At 35.2% G+C, this 24,469-nt stretch overlaps 1 protein-coding gene across 6 annotated transcripts in view; it reads left to right on the forward strand.

The window, feature by feature from the left end:
- Positions 1-24,469, forward strand: part of MICU1 (mitochondrial calcium uptake 1) — a 195,528-nt gene that overhangs the window by 59,556 nt on the left and 111,503 nt on the right. For 2 of the 6 annotated variants that reach the window (XM_039255569.1, XM_039255571.1), the window contains exons 5-6: positions 8,790-8,801; positions 24,158-24,163. The exons of 3 other annotated variants lie outside the window; for them this stretch is intronic. In XM_039255569.1, coding sequence (XP_039111500.1) covers positions 8,790-8,801; positions 24,158-24,163 — 18 coding nt within the window. The remainder of the gene's footprint in view (positions 1-8,789; positions 8,802-24,157; positions 24,164-24,469) is intronic. One more of the 6 variants, XM_039255573.1, reaches the window with a different exon arrangement.

Genomic DNA, 24,469 nt, shown 5'->3' on the forward strand with positions numbered 1-24,469 from the left:
CCCTCTGTGGGTATCTTCTTTTTAAAGTCACATATTCTAAAAGAAAGAATGGTCAAAAGGAGCACTGAACTAGAATGTTAGGAGACAGGTTCAGAGTCCTGGCTCTGCTTTTGGACAGCCACGTCTTCCCTCTGATCCTTGGTGTCTCCACTTCATGTATAATCGAATACCATACCCATGGGAAGGATTACTACAGACACTGATGGCAGGGTCTGATTTCACTCTCTGGCAAGTCAGGTCTCTGTCTTTTCTGTCTGTGTGTCACTCAGCTGGCATACAGAAGGTGACCAATAAATATTTGATGATTTGGAAAAGTCAACTAGTCAAATCACATATTCCTTGGAGATATGACTCATTAAGTCAGTAATATTTTATAACAAAATCAGTTGAACAAATCAGTTTTTGGTCACTGAAGGAATCCAGAGTAGCACGAGAATTCTGTCCTTCATTGTGTGTATATAAGTAAACCTGAAAACATAAAGAAGTTGAATATGTGTAAGTTGAATAACAAATTTACGTATTATGGGGGAAATTTCCATTCCTAGAGATCTCCCAAATGTAAAATCCCTGGTGGTCATTCATGTTTCATACACGCTCTTTAGTTTTTTCATTTCAGCCCATAACTGTCCACTTGATGCTAAAACTCTGTAGCTTTGGGCATGACCAATGAGCTCCACCTTGTTTCAACTGTATTAAATTTATGAGCTCTACATCTCCTATCATTAGTGTCATTTGCATTTTTTGGATTTCCATTTATATTTATAAAATAACTAAAGTAAACTGCAGCACAACATTAAAGTATTTGAGTGTCCACCTTGCTGTAGAGACAAAGATGGCAGTACTTTTTGTTTGGAAGGTAGACTTTGTGACACATTGTAGTGCAAATGTTTGTGCTCTGAAGTATCAAATTCTGAAATGGGAGTAGGAAAGGCAAGATTTAGGGATCTCAGTGTGTAAGGTTTGAAAGTATGACTTGTATGAAATTCAGGCATGTGAAAGTTGACTTTATGGTACCAGGGGAACTGGTTCTAAAAGAGAGTAGAAGAATGGCAGACTCACGTAGGGAGTGTAGAACTGAGCCAGCCGGCTTCTCCCCTAGCCAAGAGTGCACAGAATTCCCCTTTATCCACGTTATGATATGCATATTTAACCCCTCTGCCAGGTACTTCATTTAAATACTGTGTTCATTTCCATCAAATATATCCTGAAGGTCTAGTTTTGGAATGAAACTTATGCTTCTTAAATAGGATTTTTAAACTGAGTTCACCTCTGGTTTATGTCCTGATGAATGGTCTTTTATTTCATATGAAGTTTAAGAAAGTCGTTTCTTTGCTGTTTTTAAACCTTGCATCATGAGGAATACAACATTCATACAGTGTTTAATCACTTGAGGAGTTTTCCCAGGAACTTTTACCATGTTTAAAGTCTTTCACTTGATGTTTATGATAAAGATCATATTCAACTGTTGATCTTATTATTTTCCTTTAGGTCTTTATGTCTCTTATTCTCTCACTCAGAATATCTTAATTCTTAAGTAGCAGTTTCCATAGTATATAAATCCTAAGACAATTTCTTCTTGAAAAAACAGATTTATGTAGTAATTACAGTAAATTAAAAAAAAAATTTTTTTTAATGTTTTATTTATTTCTGAGAGAGAGAGAGAGAGACAGCATGAGCAGGGGAGGGTCAGAGAGAGAGGGAGACACAGAATCTGAAACAGGCTCCAGGCTCTGAGCTAGCTGTCAGCACAGAGCCCGACGCGGGGCTCAAACCCACAAACCATGAGATCATGACCTGAGCCGAAGTTGGATGCTCAACCGACTGAGCCACCCAGGCGCCCCATAATTACAGTAAATTTAATGCAGATTTAGTACAAAGCCAATGCCCTAGAGGAATTTCCTTTTAAACTAGGTTTGATGTTTAAATGGGTCTCTTTTTATTAATTTTTTATTTTTTTTAATGTTTTATTTATTTGTGTGTGAGAGAGAGAGAGAGGCAGCATGAGCAGGGGAGGGTAGAGAGTGTCTCTCTTTTTTAACTTGAGAGATAAACTGGTTATGAATACTTAGAGAAGGATTTACTTCCATCTTCTTATCTGCGCCTCTCATTGTTTTAACTTTTAATATACCACTTAATAAAAGTACATCATTTGACCAGTAGAAAACACTGCCTTATTTTATTGCCTTTTAATTGAATTGCACTTTAGCCTTTTTTGTCACTGAAAGCAAAAACAAATGTAGAAACAGTACCATTTTTGGGGGTGTTTTCTCATTTGTGCTTGACTTTCGTACAACGTATTTTTATTTTATTGCAAAATAAAAATAAGGCCTAAATGATAATGAGAAATAATTGGATAGTTATTTCTTCCTTTGGTGCCTATCTCCTTTTCTCCTCCTTCTCTTTGACTAGTAAATGCTCTTAAGAAGTAAAGGAAACATTCCTGTTTCAACTGATAGTGAAACTGAATTTGGTTAAGCAGCTTTTGAATTTGGAGGAGGATCATTTTCCAGACCTCAGCACTACCTAATGTTAATGCACACTAATCCTTTACTCTTAGTAGCAATTTCTACTTTGTAGAAAAGTCATGAAATACATTATTATTGGCATTTGCATAATTTATGCATTTCAAAACTATATATTTACATAGTCCTTGTATAAAGAAGCTATAGTCAGTGTCCCTTTGTTTTAAGAATATGCTTTGTAGATAAGTGATATTTTAAAAGACGTTCAGACTAGGTTTTAAAAGTTCAAAGGCCTCACAGCTTGAAACTTCAGATTCTTAAAGGATATTTGATACCTCAAAAGATATTTGAAAATCACTATAATGTATTAGGACTATTATACAGATAGATGGTAGTACAAAATATAGTCTGCCTTTTGTTTCAGTGTGAGGTATCATAGATTTAAAAAATGCACCCTCCCCCTGCAACGTGTGTGCATTCTCCTTGTGACTTGTTAATGCAGTTACTTCATGAATTTTAGATTTTTTCTTTAATGAAACTATATTTTTTCTGGATTTATTTTTTTAAATTATGTAATAATTGGTCTGTAAAATAAAACATCATTTCTAAATGGAGACTTTATATTACAAAGTCGTCAAATATTTCTTTCATTTTCATGATTTAGTTGCTGTTTTTTATTGGTGCGGCTTAAGTGGTTATACCCTGTATTTTCCTGTTTCTCTTACCCCTCCTTTTTTCCCTCAGCATATCAAAGATAGAAATTGTTTTGTAGTTTCTGTTCCTGTTGTATGTGATAGACAACTTTCTCATGACCAGACACCACCATATATATATTTTAAAGTTACAATAGAAAAACGCATAGTGTAGGTAAAATTGTTTCTTAAGCAAAGAATATCTCTATTCTAGAGTTTTGACATAATCATCATCTCTCTTCTAAAAACTTTATAAAGTTCATACTCTTTTTTAAGTGACAATGAATTGCCCTTTGAAACTAAATTGTTCATTGTTTTCATTCCACCATCTCTTTCTTTTTCAAAAAATAGGTTTTTTATTCTTTCTTCCCTATCAAGTTGCCTTTTCTCCCCAGCCACTCCCTGAACAATTCAGAAGAAAGCATGCTGCTGGACCACATTTTTCATTATTTGTAATTACAGTCCCCTTAGAATGTCTCCAGTTTGGAATAAGAGTTAATATGTGTTTTATTTCTATCTCTTTTATGATACCTACAAGAATATTTGTACACATGGAACAGAAAAGTATCTTACATCAAATTAAAATAACATTGTCCAAAAGAAAAAAATAATGACATTGTCCCCATTCAAGTGAAAGTGATAAAAGTATGGTCAAAGCCTAGAAAGGAAAGTACTGATTACAGTGTTAATAACAGGAAAAAAAAAATTATCAGCAGAAAAAAAAGATGGGAGCCATAACTAAATATCAAAGCTTTAGGGGTGCCTATGTGGCTCAGTTGCTAAGCATCTGACTCTTGATTTTGGCTTAGGTCAGGGTATCTTAGGTTCATGAGTTCATGTCCTGCATCGGGTTCCGTGCTGTGAGCTCGAAGAATCCTGCTTAGGATCCTCTCTCCCTCTCTCTCTGTCCTTCCCCTGCTTATGCGTGTGAGCAATGTATGCTGTCTCTCAAAAATAAATAAATAAACTTAAAAAAGATCAAAGCTTTAATATAACCAATGCTTTTAATTGCTTACTGGGTTAAGTTTTTTTTTTTAATATAATTTATTGTCAAATTGGCTTACATACAACACCCAGTGCTCATCCCAACAAGTGCCCTCCTCCATGCCCATCACCCACTTTTTCCTCTCCCCTAACCCCATCCACCCTCAGTTTGTTTTCTGTATTTAAGAGTCTCTTGTGGTTTTAATATAACCAATGCTTTTAATTCCTTACTAGGTAAAAGTTCTGTAAAGTATATTGATAAATGAACTTTAAAATACCATTCCTTTTAGGGGAAAATCTTGGTTTCCTAAGTGGAATGAGGGCGCATTTTTTCCCTGTAACCTAATACTCTTAGTGCTTTATTTGAATTATTTATTTACTTCATATCATAGATAAGATACTAGTCTGGAGTAGGGCAAGTATAGTATAACTTCTTGACATGCATAGTAAGTTATGCAAGGAGTTTTCCTGTCTTCTAACAGTGAAATGTATTCCAGATCAAGGAAATGTAAAGTAGAATAGGGGAGGGACTGAAATTCCCATGGGATGAGAGTTTGATGAATCTTCTCACATTTATTTGAACTGCTTTAATTCTCAGATTTATATAGCAGGTTATGATGTTATGAAATCTGCATTGTTAATTAGGCACATCTCTCTCTCTCTCTCTCTCTCTCTCAGTTTCCAAGGATTTGAAACTAGTCAGGTTTCTTAGTGAATTCTTGGTGAATTGATATATTTGTTCAAGTTTTTCTATTAATAAATACAAATATATAGAAAGAATTATATTGTTCTTCCTCCATGTTTTTTTTAATCTGTTATTATTTGTCCTACCAATCCCATCATTAGAGTGTATCACCTGTGTTCTCTTTTAATAGGGAAATTCTTGCTTTAAAAAAAGCATAGTAGATTCTGAGAGTACACAGATTTCCCCCACTCTGTAAAAGTAGAGCATTCCTATGAAAGCTTTCATTAAGCTGAATTGGCATAAAGCAAGAAACTATTACCATTTCATAAAAGCAAAAATCCTCTCTGAATTTTTTTTCAGTTGGCAAAAGCAGTTTACTAGCATAGTTCTTCCATAAAGGAGAAATAGTATGAAGCAGACTTTCAGATAGCAGAGAACCTGTACTTCAATTCCTGGAAGACTGAAGCTCCTCACAAATATTTCAAAGCCACACACTTATTTTAGGGCTGAAGACTTAGCCCTTTTTAAAAATCATATTAACATATGAATACTCATTCGTTGTCACTGGTTTATTTTTGCTATTTAAAGTGAACTCTGTAGGGGTACCTGCCTGGTGCAGTCAGAGAGCCATGTGACTCTTGATTTCAAGGTCATGAGTTCAAGCCCCACTTAAAAATAAAATCTTTAAAAAAATTATAATAAAGTGAATTCTCTAAATGAAAACTATTTGACTCTATTTGTCTCCTACAGGATTACCAATAACTATATGAAAAAGAATAGTTGAGGCTTTCTGAGTGTTTATTACGTGCTACATGCTTTTTTTTTTATTAAGTGCTTACATATAAGTCAATCCATACAGCTACTCATTTAGATAGCTTACTAGTTTTATCATTATTTTACAAATAAGGAACTACATAAAAATTTAAGTTAAATTTTATTTTTTATCTTTATTCATTCTTGACACAGAGAGCAACAGAGTGCAAGCTGGGGAGGAACAGAGAGAGAGGGAGATACAGAATCTGAAGCAGGCTCCAGGCTCTGAGCTGTCAGCACAGAGCCCAGTGCGGCTCTCAAATTCACAAACCATAAAATTATGACCTGAGCTGAAGTCGGGTGCTTAACTGACTGAGTCACCCACGCACCCCTAAGGTTTAGCCCTTTTTTTAAGTTTATTTATTTATTTATTTATTTTGAGAGAGAGTGTGAGTGGGGGAGGAGCAGGAGAGAGAATCCCAAGCACACTCCTCGTTGTCAGTGCAAAGCCCCATGTAGGGCTCAGTCTCACAAACTGAGATCATGACCTGAGGTGAAATCAAGAGTTGATCGCTTAACCAGCTGAGCCACCAAGGTGCCCCATAACTTTTTTTCTTTTTTTAATCTAAGATCATATAGCTAGTAAGTGGTGGAGAGGCAGGACTCCTTATTTGTAGTGTGGCTTCAGAGCTCACTGTCTGAAGCTCTGTGGTATGCCACCTTTCATATATCTAACCAGCTTGTCTATATGATCTACTTGTAAATAGAAATTTGTCTTGTCAAGTACTTATTACCTAAATGCCATTTGTGCAAAAACAAAAAAACTTGATATTCACTTTCTTTTTGAAGTTAATTTTTCCTCCTTTGCTAAAGTACAGCTAGAAACTAATATTAACCTGATAAACCAGATAGTGTTTTTAAAGAAAGAAAATTAAGTATGCAAATTTTAATACTTAAATTTAGAAGTCAGAATTTCATCTTCATTTTTATTTGCTCCATTATTTACTCTTATGCCATGAATGCCAACTGACATTCTGAAAAATGCTGTATTTTTTTCTTTTTATTTGAAATGATCCCTTAAAGTGAGCACTATTATATATATTTGGAAAATTGGATCTTGGCTTATTGTCATCAAGATTTTAGAGAAAATAATGTTTCTGTTACAAACTAAACTTATTCTCAATATTGATGGTTGTATGTTAAATGTAGCATGATTTGAATAGGGCCACTCATTATACTCAGTCTTTAAACAAGCAAAACTTTAGAATGTAATTTCATCACCAAGGTTCTGATTCAGCATTTCAAGAAATCCTTTGATACCTTGTTGTAGTTTTCGGTTTTATTTTTAGTCTGTTTGTTCATATTCCTTCTTTTCATTCCAAAGTTCTCTAAATTACCTTTAAATAATTTTCTCAATTTTCTCTCTTATAAATTAGCAATTTTAGTTCTTTTGTAACATACCACAGCCCTAAGAAAATCTGACTTTGGCATCTGAAATATTTTCCAAAGGATTTCCGTTTTGAGCATCTAGGTATTTGACAGTTGTATGTAAATAATTAGTAGATGTTGTAAGTATACTGAAAAATACATTATGGATTGCTGTACTTCTTAGTGTGTATTAGCCCAGGATGAAGAAAACAGTGTGACTTTGGATATGACAATCCTACATTCACGTATGGACTCAGCCACATACTTGATAGGTAATCTTGGGCAAGAGACCATTTAACCTCCCTTGAGTATCAGTTACTTTCTCAGTAAAATCAGGACAATGTGGTAAAGTGTCTGGCTCTATAAGTTATAGTTACTTCCATGACTTTGAGCCCTTTATTCAGTTTATAAAAGGAGTTAGCTCCTGTCGTATATATTATCTCCTTCCTTGGTTTGTATGAAAGTGCTACAGAGTAGCATATCCTCTCCATAATTGCTCTCTCCATGCTTCTTTCCTTGACAACTAAATCAGCTATAAAAATCTCTTTGTGCTCTCTATAAGAAGCAATTGTCTGGGATTAAATAGCTAGTCCACCAACTGAAGAGAGACCTCTGATTTCTCATATCTGAGCCGTCCTTTGTGCACAGTGATTCATCTCACCCCTGTGTTGTAAAATCCTTTGGGCCTCTGTCACATCAATCCTAGCTTTAGGCTTGGAAATTGCTAATAGCATATATTTTCTAGGCAAGAGCTTTTATCATTCTGCTAAGCTTGTTTTGAAAAGTATGGTAAGCTTGAGTCAAATTTTATTTCACAGCCAGTAAAGTTTATTTGTTGAAAAAAAGTCTTTAAAACAGTTTTATATATCAAGATGTTTTGCTGTGGTGTACCTGGCTAAATCAGCTAACCTACACTTCTTCATCAAATGCCATCTTCTTCATCAAAATGCCATTGATGGCTGGCTTTTTATCACTAATGTGAATAGCAATTCATTTATTGCAACATAATTTTGCAGGAGACTTGTTTCTGAGTCGTCATTCTGAAATCTTCCTCAGAGTAGTTACTAATCTGAGTTTGGTTGCTCATATTTTAATACGGCTGGTAAAGCAACAGATTTGCTGTGAAGTTTAAAAATGTTGGACCTCCCAGGTGGCTCGGTTGGTTAAGCCTTTGACTTCGGCTCAGGTCAAGATCTCACAGTTTGTGGGTTCAAGCCCCGTGTCGGTCTCTGTTGACAGCTCGAAGCTGGAGCCTGTTTCAGATTCTGTGTGTGTGTGTGTGTGTGTGTGTGTGTGTGTGTGTGTGTGCGCGCGCGCGCGCACGCGCACGCCCCTCCCCCCTCTCTCTCTTTTTCTGAAAAACAAACATTAACAAAAATATATCCATGAGACATCCTAATAGGAAACCTTAATTAAAGAAATGCTTTGAATCCCCATGACAAAAAAATGAAATATTTGTTTTCCTTTTCTTTCAGAAACATTATTATTCATGTATTTTCTTTTTATAGTGTTGTGATGTTTTCTGCAATTGTGTATTTTCATTTTGGGGAGACTAGGAATTAAGTTGTTGGTTTTTTTTGTTTTATTGTACCTCGCAGATAATATATAAAACATTTCTATGTATTCCTCATTTCCTGTTTCCAGGTGGTCAGTGATTTTATTACAGATTTAAATTTAGTCCTTTACATGTTGTAATACTTTGTGATGTGTATATTTGATTTTGGAGTTTTTGTTCATATAATCAAACAATGTCCATTTTTTTTCTTTTTCTCATCTTCTGATCAGGATTTCTGGCAGGTACTGACTCAGCAGCATGTGCTTTAAATTAATTAATGTCCCAGAATCCATAGTAATGCTTCAGGGACAAAAGGTTTAGTGCATGTCTATGTCCTTCCCCTGCTCCTTTCAGAATGATTCAATTTCTGTCACTTTAAATTAACATACTTTATCTTTAATGATGACAATTCAAATACTGCAGACATCCTTGAGAATATAATACCTAGCATTATTTAAAACGAAGTTTTAACATTATGTGTCACACAAAAGGTTAAGAAACTGTTAATACTATATTGTATAAGGGATACTCACCACTATAATGGAGTCGTCTCACCAGCCATAGGAAGGGATGCCATGTTCCTAGTTGAGCTGTACAGGAAGGGTGAGGCAACGGTAATTTCAAGTGAAAAATTAATCTTTTTCATCCCTTGAAATTTCTTACCTGATAAATACAGGTAAGCAGTTGCTTAGTTGCCCTTCGCTCAACTAAATGGCTTAACAGGAAACAAAAGGAACGTTTTAGAAGGACTTCATTATTTTGCTGTTTTGAACTAATCAACAACTTTAAGTTGAAAAGGAAGCAATTCATGAGGAAGATCATGAAAGAGAAAATATATCTTTGAAGACTCAGACTTTTTAGTTATAGTTTATGAGCTATTAAAATGTATTTATTTTTTAAAAGATGTTACTCATATTTCTTCAAAGAAATACACACTAAACCAAATTAGAGTATCTTTTGTTTTAAACTAATTAATGATATAATTAATGAGATCACAGTGTGCTCTTAATTTTTATATAACATTTTTCTTGGGCTTCCTTGCTTTTAAAATGGGATATATTTTTAGTAGTTTACTTACAAAACCCCAGACCAATGATCCTATTGCTGGTACAGTCAGTTGTCTTCTGCCTCTCACTGTATTCTGAAAAAAGAACAACAAATAACTTAAATAATTGTGTCAGAATAATTTATTGATAATCTCAGTATCAGTGTTTCTCATCCTGGAAATTCTGTTTTAGAATAGCTGTGGCACAACTAGTATGCATAGGACTATGAAGTGTAAATCAGATGAGACGCTTAACACCTGTGATTGAGGAAAACTACTTCCACTTCTGTAATTATGGCAGAACAGTTTGTAGGAGGCATCTAAAATCTCTTCCTTTCTTACGATGATTGTATGGTGTAAGCCTGAAAATTTTAAATGAGTTGCCTCACATGGCTGTCCCTACAGAATAAGAAGTGAAAAGAGGTAGGAATTGGTGAGGTGTTTGGAAGTCTCTGGAATATTCAGCATTGGGTAGTCAACCACCATAGTTGACAAAAGAACGCCAGTCTTCTTTAAACCTTGACTGTCGAGGGTGATACCCTTTGTTGAGTAAGGATTCAAGATCAAGTTTTACTCTGTTATTAAGGATACCTTGTTAATAAGCTTTTGTATTGAAAATAATAAACTTTTTTTCCCCTAGAATAGGTAAATATATCACTCATGTTGGTGACACTAGTATAAATCCTCTAAGCTTCCAAAGGTCACTGAGTTACTTTATGGAAGAGGGCTTTCTTGCTTGCTTCCTTAACCAAGATTTTGTCCTTTGCATGCTAAGTTCTTATTGCCTGTGAAAAGGCTGGAATTTGTTTTTCTAGTAGCATAGAGCTGTTCTTCAGATGCAGCTTATGAATGGTGTCAAATACTTAATTATATTGCTGTGAGGAGTATCCATAATGTCTCTTTCCAGTCTCTCAGTTCCACCACTGCTAAAGTACGTTGATTTAACTCATGTGTTTGATTATTCATTCGGGTTGAAAAAAGAAAAGATAATATAATCATCATTAAGTATTCCCAAGGAGGGTGTAGTTCACTTGGTTACCCCAAGTATTCAAACATCTATTAATATGTCTTTAAATACATTTTTATGTTAGATTCTGTTTTGTTTGAACTTGGGGTCAGCTGATCCCATTTGATTTATCATTGTTGATTTGAAAGCATAAACATGACTAACCATTACATTTTCAGCACATTCAATGTTTAACTTTCCCATCACAAAAGAAGATTTGAAATTCACTTTGACAGGACAGGACTTGGTTCCAGACACTTCCTTTTGCTTATTATTTTAGCACATTAACGTGTTTGAGATTACACAAAGTTCTGTGAAAGCTATTCAAACACATTTTATTTCTCCTATTCTGGTAAAAGTAGGTTCTCAACTTAGCCTGAACATGCACTGGTGATCTTTGGCTGCAGAGAACGAGGATAGCTTTTGCTTCACATATTTGTCTTTGCTGTGATGCAATTTTTAAAATTCCAAACTTATAACATTTTTCCAATGACCGATTAGTCTAACATCTATTAATTAAGAAGAACACAACCATTACGTTCTTGAAGTAATACTCATTTTCAGAATGATTAAAATATGCTTTTGAACAAGTTATAGCATCAAAATACATTGTGCATCTCCATCATTAACTAGATTTTCCTCCTCAAGATAAATGAGCTGATATATGCGAAGCCCCAGGATTAATATTTTACAATAATAAACTATTGTTTTTGTTCTGAAAATACCCAGTCCCCATTAACAGTTTCAGAAATTGCAAACAGTTTCTGTGCATTTAATACAATATAACATAATAATGGTTGTGGAGTCAAACTATGACTTGTCCTGCCACTTCATAGCATTGTCACCTTGGGCTACTTGTTTGACTTCTCTGAACTTGAGTTTTCTCATCTGTAAAGTGCAGGTAGTATTACCTGCCTCCTAGGATTGCAGTGAGGACTTACAGAGGTGTATGTAATTCAAATACTCAGCATAGTGCCTGGCACGAAACATGTGAACTATAATTTTTAAATTCCTGATATATCTTTAATAGTCAGTGGTGTTTAAGTGAACCCTGTGTTTGAATTAAAAATGATTTAAAAATTCTTCATCTAAAGGACTTTGTGGGAGGTGGTAGTTAGTAGAACAGTGTAGAATGGTTGGTGATCCTCAGAGTGAAACTTAGTTTCTGTGATATTATTTTTTTCATGTAATAATTTTTTTTTCCAAATGGGAGAAGGTGACATGCTATATTGACTTATTTTTCAAAATTTGTATGTGAGGTTGCTCTTCCATGAATTAATAGGGAAGCTTTTTATAACCCATATGACTGAAAATAGGAGTACTGCTGAGCCTACAACATTTCTTTTCAGCACTGATTGATTTGAGTGGCCAAAGTTCAAAATTAAATTCTTTGGTTTAGGTAGCAGATAATCAATAAAGATAAAACATAGATTCTCCCCTCCAGAGCTGCTTTGAAGCAAGTATGCGGGCATAATGTGGTAGAAAATAATAGAGTTGACAGTTTTTCCCATTGAGAGTTTTGATAATACGTCATCTGATACCAAGGACTGAAACAGACCACTTCCATGAAGTTGTATCATTTCCTTGAAATGAATGTTATTCCAGCAGACTTCCAAATTTTTATCATTGTTTGAATCAAATCTTCTCCCACTTTTTTTTTGTAAGCATCTTCATTTGTATCCATATTCTCTATAGCCATCTAGTTAATGAAATAGGAAAACATGTGCATGATGGGTATTTGGAGGTGTTCTCAGAGCTAACGTGGTTAGAATTGGGACTGAAAAGAGAACAGCTTTCTGGCAGAGTGAAGTTTTACAGTATCTTAAGCACTCACCTTCCACAGTCTGTTGCACAGTCATTTATGTTTGCTTGCCTCAAATGCAATATTACCTTTGAAAAGGTTGGAAACTCTGAGTCAGGAGAAGAAGAAATCCTAAACTACTCAAAATTAGAAACATGTTGATTTAATTTTATCTGACTATCCTCAAATTCAACTTTTCTGCAAGTTCAGGTGTGGGACAAGGGAAGAAGAAGAATACATATTTTACCTGTGCAACATTTTCTGTTTGATTGGAATAGTGTGATTGTTTAAGATTCATATCTTACTAAGGCTTTGGCATCTATGCACCAACTAAATAATGAAGTATGAACATTAGTTGCATGGGAAATTTGCAGAATTTTCTATGTCTAACACTCTTCCCCTCCTTGCCCCAACCCCAACCTTAGGTAGAAATACTGTTTATCATTTGGAAATGATAGGCTAAAATTGGTTTTTCTGGAAGAAGCATATTATTATCATCATTTGGTTTTTGAAGTACAACCTCAAATATTTCTTCAGGGATTTAGATAGACTTTGAAATGTATATCAGTCATCTAAAGAAATGTTAATATTAAAACCAATTATCTCGGTCTCATAGAGATGACATCTTAATTTAAATAGCAATGTTGTGTTCTTTATCAGATTTTTCTATAAACCAGAGTTGTTTTGAGGTTCTAGGTGATATATTAGCATCTATTTTATTGGCATGTGTATCAACTATTTGATAGAAAATTTATTTCAAACTATAGAAATTGAAAAGTGGTTTTTAACTAGAATAAATAATGAGATTAAATCCCTAGATATGATTTTTCTCTTCGGCTTCATCCAGTTGAGTCTTTAAAGCAAAATTATTGACCCTATTTTGATCAACCCTATTAAAATTAGGGTTCATTGAGCACAGTGAGTATTAAGGAGTTTGAATTGTGACTGGAATTCCCAGTCCCAAGGCTCCTGATGGCACCTTCAATTTTGGCAGTGTTCTATAAATTTGTGTGGTTGGTCAGAAATCAGAGTGTGGATGCCTTAGCATGAAACTATCCTGGTAAAACAGTTCGGGTTTTAGACTCCTTGAGAAATACAGCAGTTACGCACATGTATAGGGTATGATTTGCTATAAATTTCTAATTGTGTTTCTGCTTACCTAAAAAACTAAAAGGTTCAAGATATGATGCAGTTGAGGTCAGTACCAGGATCCTTGTGAGGTTATTTATTTATTTTCACTTGAGTTCAGTAACTTGAATGTTTTATAGTAGTGAGTCTGTAGTTGTGATTTAAATTTTGAAACACAAGATCGTAGGCTAAGTCATAAGTGAATAGTAAAACAGTTAAATTTCCCCTCTTTAAGTCAGAGAGCACATTTCTTTGAAATATTTTGTGTAATTTTGTTATTTAAAAGGGAGTAACGTTTGTCAGTAAATTCAGTAGAAATGCTATTCTGATTAGTTGACCAGCATTTCTGCTTTCACAGCCTTAATTTCAGAAATTCAAGTGATTGAATAAAGTTTGATTTGTAACTTTTAAGATGCATTAAATAGCAGAGTGCCCGGTGATTCAGTCAGTTAAGCTGACTCTTGGTTTTGGCTCAGGTCATGATCTCACGGTTCAGGAGTTCAAACCCGAAGTTGGGCTCCACGTATGGGATTCTCTCTTTCTCCCTCTCTCTCTATCCCTCTGCTGTGCGCACAGTCTCTCTCTCTCTGTCTCTGTCTCTGTCTCTCCCTCTCCCTTCTCTCTCAAAATAAACTTTTTAAAACATGCATTAAATAGAATATATAGAATTGTTGAAAAAAATAAATAAATAGAATATATAGAATTGTTGAATCACTATGTTGTAAACCTGGCAGTAATATAACACTGTATGTCAACTTTAATTAAAAAATAGCAATAATAAAATAGCATAATGCTCTGGAAGGTATCTTCAATCACAGTCTCTTTTTAAAATACCCAGTTTCAGCATATATACTGAAGTGTATTGTTAGAATCTTACCTCAGGAACTTTAAATGAAACAAGTTTTCCTTAGACCCTTACTATAAATTTTTTTTGCTAAACTTATATCTTAATATGTTACTTAATCTCGCATTATATGGCCTTACAATAGATTTAGAATATATTCTACTTCGTTTGACTTTTATATATAGAAATTTCTCCTTTTAGTTTGTCTAATATTTATTTACAAAAATTTATGACTTAACATTGAATTACATACAGATATTAATATAAACATTCATTAGTAACAAACAATATAAATAACCACCGGGGTGCCTGGGTGGCTTAGTTGGTTAAGTGTCTGACTTTCACTTAGGTTATGATCTCATGGTTCGTGGGTTCGAGCCCCGCGTCAGACTCTGTGCTGACAGCTCAGAGCCTGGAGCCTGTTTTAGATTCTGTGTCTCCCTCTCTCTCTGACCCTCCCCTGCTCACACTCTCTCTCTCTCTCTCCTAGAAATAAAAAAAAAATAATAAAAAAAATATAAATAACCACCTCTGAGGTAGTGAGAGAAATTGAACATTATTATCAATCTATTAAGAAAGATTATATTATCCTTAGACTATGCCTCCCTATTATCCCTAAAGTATATAAATGGTATTTGCCTAGGGAAAAAAATGACTTAAAATGTAGTCAAAGATTAAACATTATTCAAAAGTGAAGAAACATTGTACTTGACATTCTCAGTTTGCAGAATTAAACAATTGTAAGACTTTTGGAGTAAGAAAAAATACCCGAAAATCTTCCCTTCACTTTCTTTCCTTGAGTCTAGAGTTTACATTTTCTTCCTTTCCTTTCCTTTCCTTTCCTTTCCTTTCCTTTCCTTTCCTTTCCTTTCCTTTCCTTCCTCTCTCTCCTTCCTTCCTTCCTTTCTTTCTTTTAGAGTTTCCATTTTCAACATACTTTGGGACTTTTTAAATATGTATATTTTCACAGATTTCCTATGTGACATGGCTAGTTGGTTTGAGGATATCATTTATGATAGAATCAGGCCTTGATTTATAAAGACCAGCTAAGAAGCAGTCATACAATGCTGAATAGCCTAAAAATTGGTTCTCTAGTAACTCATTTCCTCCTAAATTTTGTCATATTTATCTGACTCTCCTCTTAGCTTTAAATAATTTGAGAGATCAAATTTGATAGTTTTTTTGGCAGTTTGGGTGTTTTTGATTAATAAATGTCATGAATTTTGTAAGAATCATCTTTGGAGTTTTGGATATTCATCCCACTGATAAATTCTTAAGAGTTAATAAGTAGGTGCTTAATCTTAAATGCACCTGAACCACTCTCTGACAAGTTGGGTGCCTTAGAAAACATACATATAACTCCCCCACTTCCTTCTACCCACACCACAACTCCAGAAGTACGGAAAAACAATGCTTTAATAAAGAATTAGAAGATTATATTGCACAGGGCATACTGAAAAGCATGGCTAATTTAAAAATCTTATTTAAACATCTTTCTCATTTTTAAGGAGCTACTGCAAAACACACATTCTCTGTTCTTTCCCTTAAACACATGCATATACATGTGCACAAATGCTTTCTCTTTCCTCTGTTTTTTCTGACTTTGATACTCTATCCCTCACTGTCATGTCCCCTCCCTGTTTTTTTGTTCACCTTTCTAGGATCCTTTTTTTTTTTTACGTTTATTTATTTGAGAGAGAGCACGAGCACAAGAAGGCGGGGGAGGGTCAGAGAGAGAGGGAGAGACAGAATCCCAAGCAGGCTCCACACTGTGAGTGCAGAGCATGATGCAGGGCTCGATTTCACAAACCGTGAGGTCATGACCTGAGCTGAAATCAAGAGTTGGACACTTAACCAAATGAACCACCCAGATGCCCCTAGGATCCTTTTTTTCTTCTATATCTTTTTATTCAGATATTTTCAACTTTTTCTTATATGAGCACCTTGGCCTTTTGGTCTCTCCTTCCTACCACTCTGTTGAGTCCAGCAGAGATCTCCTATATAGCCTCACAAACAAATATTTTTTTCCTTTAAGAGGGCTTAGAGTTGCAAACATGGACATATTCTGTCTAAAGCAGTAGAGGAAGAGATGCCTTCCTAGGGAAAAATCACACTAAATCAGGATTGAAGGTGTTATTATATAGCCCCTATGGAGATATGTTCCCGTAGTAATTCTCAACCAGCGTGCAATTGAAGGTATGTTCAGCGACATCTTTATTATCTCTGCACACTTCATAATTGTCTAATACTGGAGGTGGCTACGCCTAAACCATGACGCAGAGGCTTAAGCTACCTCTTTAACCATTCAGATAATTTCATGTTTATTTCTGTTTTGGAAAACAGTCATACACTTTGTTAATAATCAAAAGACCTTCAAAAGAAAATGGACTACTCAAATCAGAAAATATCAATAAGACAAAGTAGCCACAGTTATATGGTAAATTAATTTTAACAGAGATGCCAAAATAATTAAATGGGGGAAAGGAAGGTGTTTTCAACAAATCATTTAGAAACAACTATATATCCATGTTTGAAAAAAGTAAAAAATATACCTTACCCCTTTCCTCACTGTATGCACAGTTTACTTGGAATGGATCATAGACCTAAATGTAAAATCTATAGCTTTAAGACTTCTAAAAGAAAATGAGAATATTTTTATATACTAAAGAGAAGCAAAAATTTATTAGCATATAGAAAGCAATAACCATAAAGGAAAAAAATCAATTAGACTTCATGAAAATTTAAAACTTTTGATTGTTAAGATAAAAGAGAACTATAAGTCATAAACCAGCAGAAAATATTTTTAATATATATATATTTGACTCTGTTATCTACTGCTGAGTAAAAAATCCAAAACTTAGTGGCTTAAAACAGTAATAATTTCTTGTCACTTATGCTTCCTGTAAGTAAAGAATTTGGGAGCAATTTGTCTAGATGGTTCTGGCTTAGGCTTTTTCATGAGGTTGCAGTCAGAGGTTGGCTAAAGCCTTAACCATCTAGCTTGACTGAGAATGGAAGATTCATTTCTAAGGTGGCTCACTAAAATAGCTGGTACTGACTGTTGTTGAGAAGCCTCAGGTCCTCTCCCTGTAGGCTCTCCACAGCCCTGCCTGAGTGCTCTATTCAAATGACAGCTGGCTTCCCTCCAACAGAACAACATGCTTTTCATGCCTCATATGGCCTAGCCTCAGAGGTCACACGTTACCACTCATGTTGTCTTCTCTTAGTCACACAGACCAGCCCTGATTCATTGTGAAGGAGACTAGGTCAACATAAGGATGTGAATAAACAGCAGGCAAGAATCACTGGGATCATCTTGGAGTCTGGGTAGCCAGAACATATCCAGAACATAAGATGATCAGTGATTAAAAAACAAAACAAAAAATTTAAACATGGGCAAAAGACTTCGCTGTTTCACAAAGAAAACGTATAATTTCCAATAGTGCACAACAACATTGGTCAGCAAGGAAACGCACAATAAAACCACAATGAGATATCACTACCTACCCACTCAAATGGCTAAAATTAGAAAGACTGGCAACACAAATGTTGGCAGTAATGTAGAGTGACTGGAACTCCCATACATTGATGCTGTGAGTAAAAAAGGTACAATAACTTGGAGGAATGGGGCACCTGAGTGGCTCAGTTGGTTAAACGTCCAATCAGCTTAGGTCATGATCTCACAGTCTGAGTTCGAGCCCTACATCAGGCTCTGTGCTGACAGCTCAGATCCTGGAGCCTGCTCTGGATTCTGTGTCTCCGTCTCTGCCCCTTCCCTACTCATGGTCTGTCTCTGCCTGTCTGTCTTCTCCCTCCCTCAAAAATAGATAAACATTAAAAAAAATTTTTTAAATAAATACCTTTTAGGAAAGTCCAAATCGCCAACAACTGAAAAGAACATAAATGTTTATCCACAAAGGAATGGATAAATCATGTTATTATATGTGCATTATGACTTACACAAAATAAATTATAATAAAATTTTATTTCTTTTTAATTTTGATGAATAATATACTTCTCTACAATAAAAACTACTGAAAAATACAGTATGGATGATTCTCCCCAGCATTATGCTGAGCTAAAGAAGCTGTATACCGAGGAGTATATATTGGTGATACTGTATATAAGAACTTCTAGAAGAGGCAAAACAATCAATGGTGTAAAAATATGGTGGGAGTTAACTGTGGAGGAGCATAAAGGAAACACTGGAAATGTTTCAAGGTGGGGGAAGAAACATGTTTCCAGTGAAAATGTTGTATATCTTGATGGGGATGTGGTTTACTCCATATATATATATTTTTTTATATTTATAAAACTCATTGTTTTGTACATTAGATTTATGCATTTTACCAAAATAGTTTTTACTTAAAACTGTAACAAATATTGAACTCTAGATAATAAGTTTTTTGCAGACATGATTAGCAATTGTGAAACTATTCTGTGTATATTTTAGAAGCTTGAGCAAATGAGTAAATATATCGAGGATAATGGGAACCGGGTTTCTCCCTGTTGGAGAAGGGAATAACAAGTATGTAAGGGGTAAGACTACCTTGTATCCCCTGGTATTAGCATGGAATTAGAGATAACAATATGAATTATGAATTTATAGTTTGTAACAGACCACTATGTAATCACGAGGAAGCATCAGCCTAATTTAAATTGAGGGATATTCTTCAATATAATTCACTTTTCAAATCTTTCAAGGTTAAAAAGTATAAAGAGATTTTTTTTTTTAATGGTGGAGCAGGTAACTCTAAAACTACATCTCTCCACTGAGACAATCAGTAAGCTGGCAAAAACTGTCAATCAGCTTTTTCAGATCTCTGGAATCTAACCAGGCTTTAAATAATCTGGGAATGATTAAAGAAGAAAGAAGATGCTGAAATTTGATAAGATAAAGTTGGGGTGTACTTCCTTGATAACCACTTCCCCACTCCCCGGCACAATGGCAGCCATAAAGATTGTGGCCCCTAGTCCTAGTACAGCTTGCTTGTGCCAGAATGAGCAGTGCACACCTTGTCCGTGGAGAATATGGATGTGGGCAGTGACCTCTCTGGTCAATGAGGAATCGTCTTGCAGCCTTGCCTTCGCTTTGCCTTTATTGGAACTCTTAGGGATGGCGTGGCCTCCCAAGTGGCATTTTTCAAAAGCACTTAAAGGTAATAAATATACTAGCCACAGTGGGCAGAGACGAGCAGCAGACAAACCAAAAAGCCTGGGAAATGAAGAGGCAGCTGGAGATAGAGAACAAGGACTTTGAAGTGCCCCACCATATACCTAGGAATCTGGAAAGCCTGTGCATGCCCAGAGCTGAATGAATACTTACAAGAAATCTCCGCAGACCCTAAGCTTTCACCTCTGGCTGTCTCTTATCTTTCATGCAAACAAGAAGTGAAGGCAAAGGCAGATTTTCAAACAGTGGCTATGCATTGAAAGAAGGCCCAACACAAAGCCAATCTGTAAAGACTTGGAGAGTAGTCCACAACATACATATTTGACTCTAGGAATTTAAGGAAATCTCTGCCAGATCACCAGCTGACCTCTAAAGAAATGGAACAGAGACTTGAGCGGCCATGCTTGGCAAAGCATACAGCATTTATGAAAAGAATTTAGGAAAGTCACTAAAGAAATAACTACAACCCACACAAGCAGCAACAACAACAAACAAAAGAATTTCACTAAGAGGGTCTAATGGCCGATTTGAACAGGCAGGAAGAAAAGAATCCATGAACTTGAAGGTAGGTAAATTGATATTATCCAGTCTGAGAAACAAAAAAGAATAAAGAGAAAAAAGTTTAAGATATCTTTGTGACGTCATTAAGTGTGCCAACATTTGTCTACTAGGAATCCCAGAAGGCAAGGAGAAAGAGAAGAGAACAATATTTGAAGAAACAATTGCTGAGAGCTTTCCAAATTTAATGAAATATATGAGTCTACATTAGGATATTCACAGATACCTACACTGAGACACATTATAATCAAACTGTCGAAAACTAAGATGAAGAACCATGAAAGCAGGAAGTTTGTTGCCAGTAGATCTACCATACCAAAAAATTGCTAAAGAGAGTCCTTAAGGCTGAAATGAAAGGGCACTAGATAGTAACTTGAAGCTATATGAACAAATGACATCAGTTAAGGTAAAAATACAGGTAAGTAAAAGCCAATATTACTGCATTTTTGGCTTTTAACTCCTTTTTCCCTATGTGATTTAAAAGACAAATGCATTAAATAATAATTATAAATCCGTGTTAATGGGCATACTGTATAAAGATGTAATTTGTGAAAATAACCTCTACAGGAGCAGAGGGTTTTTTTCTTAATACTATTGAAGCTATGTTGGTATTAATTCAAACTTAATTGCTGTAGATTTAAGATGTTCATTGTAACTTGCAGAGTAGCCAGTAAGGAGGTAACTATGCTTGGTTCCATTTATAGAATATAACCAAGTGGCTCAATAGAGACAGAAAGTAGATTAGAGGCTAGAAGAAGGGAGCAGTGGGGTATGACTGTTATAATGGGAAGGGGTTTCCAAATGAGGTGATGAAAAAGTTCTGGAATTAAATAGTGGTGATGGTTACATAACATTGTGAATGAACTTACTGCTTCTGAATTGTACACTTTAAAATGTTTACCATGATAAATTTTATATCAGGTTCCTTTTATCATAATTTTAAAAAATTATAAAACATAAACAGTGTGGCCCTGGCATAAGATAGACATATCAATGGAATGAAATTGAGAGCCCAGAAATAAACCCACACATTTATAGTCAATTAGTTTTCAACAAAGTGCCAAGACCATTCTGTTGTGAAAGAAGTCTCTTCAACAAATAGTGTAGGGCCAGCTGGATGTCCACATGCAGAAGAATGAAGATGGACCCCTACCTCACATTACATACGAAAATTAATTCAAAATGGATCAATAACCGAAATATAAAAGCTAAAACTACCAAGCTATTTGAAGATACATAGGGGTAAATCTTCACAACCTTGGCTTTGGTAGTGGAGTCGTAGATATGACATTAAAAGCACAAGCAACAAGAAAAAGTAGATAAATCCAACTTCAGTATTTAAACCTTTTGTACATCAAAGGACATTATCAAGGTAGTAGAAAGGCAATGGACAGAATGGAGAAAACATTTGCAAATCATACCTGGTATGGGTTTTATGTACAGAATATACAAAGAACTCTTACAGCTCAATAACAAAAAGACAAATAACCCAATTTTTAAAGAATTAAAAGGATTTGAAGACATTTCTCCTGAGAAGGTATGCAAATGGCCAACAAACAAATGGAAGATGCTCAACATCATTAGGTACTAGGGAAATGTAAATCAAACCACAATGAGATACCACTTCACACTCATTAGAATGGCTCTAATTTTTTTAAAAAAAAAAAATAAGGGGGGGTGCCTGAGGGCTCAGTCGGCTGAGCATCCGACTTCGGTTCAGGTCATGATCTCACGGTTCGTGGGTTCAAGCCCTGCATCAGGCTCTGTGCTGAATGCTTGCTCAGAGCCTGGAGCCTGTTTCGGATTCTGTGTCTCCTCTTTCTGCCCCTCCCCCGTTCATGCTCTGTCTCTCAAAAATAAATAAATGTAAAAAAATTTTTTTAAAAGGAAAATAAGTGTTGATGCGGGTATAGAGAAATTGGAATCCTTGTACATTACTAGTAGTGATGTAAAATGGTACAGCTGCTGTGGGAAACACTTTGACCCTTCCTCAAAAACTTAAACATGGAGTTATGATGTGATCCAGAAATTCCACTCCTGGGTATATACCCAAAAGAATTGAAAGCAGATAGTCAAACAGATACTTGTATATGAATGTTCATAGTAGCACTATTCACAATCGCCAAAAAGTGGTAACAACCCAATTATCCTTTGATGGATGAATGGATAAACAAATCATGATATGTATACAATGGAATATTCTTTGGCAATTAAAAGAAATGAGGTACTAATTGATGCTACAACATGCATTAACTGAGAAAACATGTTATGTGAAAGGAACGAAACTCAAAGGCCCACATATTGCATGGTTAAAATGGTGAATTTCTGTTACATAAGTTTTACCACAATCAAAAATAATAAACATCCAAAGGAAAAAAATAAAGGACAAAAAAAGGTGTTTTGGATTAATGGAAATTAAACAGACATGACAACTAATGCTGTTTGTGGATTGCATCCTGGACTGGGGAGAAAATAGTTATAAAGGAAATTATTGGAATCATTAAATTTAAAAATAGACTGGATTAGATAATAGTATGTATCAGTATTAAATATATTGATTTTATTAAATTTATACTATATAAGAGAATGTCTTTGTTCATAGGAAGTATAGTATTTAACTGTAAAAGGGCATGTGTATTGAACTTTCAGAGGTACAAAAGAATATGTTTATATAAAATGATAAAGCAACTAGGGTAATATGTAAACCATTGGTGAAACTGGGTAAAACGTGAATGAGAGTGTCCTATATTGCTCTTTCCACTATTCTCTTTGAAATTATATCAAAATTAGAAGTTACCAACAGAATTCCAGGTGATTGTTAGAAAAATAATGTTAGCCATGCTTCTTTGTCTTAACTGCTTCTTTTCACTCTTTGCTTACATGTTTGTCTGTTTCTTCATCTTCTGGATCCCAGTATATTATCTATTTTATTGGCTTATAACAATCTCTCTGTAAGATCATTACATAATTAGGGTCACCTGGGTGGCTCAGTCGCTTAAGTGTCCGACTTTGGCTCAGGTCATGATCACGCAGTCTGAGTTCAAGCCCCGTGTTGGGCTCTGTGCTGACAGCTCGGAGCCTGGACACTGCTTCAGAGTCTCTGTCCCTCTCTCTGCCCCTCCCCTGCTCATGCTCTGTCTGTCTCTGTCTCTTTCTCAAAAATAAACATTTTAAAAAATTTTAAGATGATTGCATAATTAATACGAAGTATTCAGCTTTTATATATATTTCTTGTTCTAGCTAGTAATGTTATGCTTTTGGGAGCCTATTCTCATTTGTATATTTTTTCACAATTTATTTTTGCAGTATCTTGGATAATGTAAAAAGTGTAACCATTTGTTTCCTTTTTCTGAGAAATTAAAATATTAACTCTCCAGTGAAAGGCTTTGCTGTTGTAGTTCTCATTCAGCTATCTGAAATTTGTGTTCAGTCTCTTGGTGGAAGATAAGACCTTAACTTAAACACATTGTTTAACTTAAGCATATTGTTTAATAAATATGTGCTTATTTTTGCTGTCTGTTCAAAGAAGTAATCTCTAAATCCTGCCAAATAGGACCATGCTTTCTGTCCACACAGATGAGTCAGAAATCCTTTCCTCTTTCCTAAGTAGAACGTGCCAGGGGCGCCTGGGTGGCTCAGTCGATTTAGCGTCTGACTTCAGCTCAGGTCATGATCTCATGGCTCGTGAGTTGGACCTGTGCTTGGACAAGTCAAAACCTGGAGCCTGCCATGGATTCTGTGTCTCCTTTTCTCTCTCTACCCCTTTCCCACTCACACTCTGTCTCTTTCTCTCAAAACTAAATAAACGTTGAAAAAAAATTGAAAACTAAGTAGAACGTGCCATCAGAACCTCATACTGCTTTGTTAGCATTCAGTTGGATTTTTACCTGTTTATGCTTCCAGTTTCACATGAACAAGCAAATACCCACTAGAGGCTATTTTGGATAGGATTACAAAGATCATGATGATTCATTTGGTATTTGTGTTTTCAATTGGTTAACCAGTTTTCTTTCCTTTGTGGTGTATGATGGGATCTTCACTAGACAGAGGTAACCTATTGGATGGTTGTGTACCTGGATGCTGGTGTGGTGGTGCTTGTTGGTTTCGTTCTTATGATACTCCTTCCTGAGGTTGTGCTTGCAATGCTGCTGCTTATTTTGTGCTTGCATGCCATTATTTGATTGCTCTTTGTTGGTTTGGGTTCTTAAAACCTCCTGTTTCATTTTTTTGGTACCCAGAATAATTTCTTGAATATCTTTAGTTGGTCCAGAACTTATGGAAATTAGTTCCAAGTCTGACTCTTTGGTGGATCCTTTTCAGTTTTTGAAAATATCTTCAGTGCCACAACTAAGTGT

Source organism: Hyaena hyaena, unplaced genomic scaffold, assembly GCF_003009895.1.
Source record: "Hyaena hyaena isolate Hyena2069 unplaced genomic scaffold, ASM300989v1 scaffold_531, whole genome shotgun sequence".
In the NCBI taxonomy this organism is placed as follows: domain Eukaryota; kingdom Metazoa; phylum Chordata; class Mammalia; order Carnivora; family Hyaenidae; genus Hyaena; species Hyaena hyaena.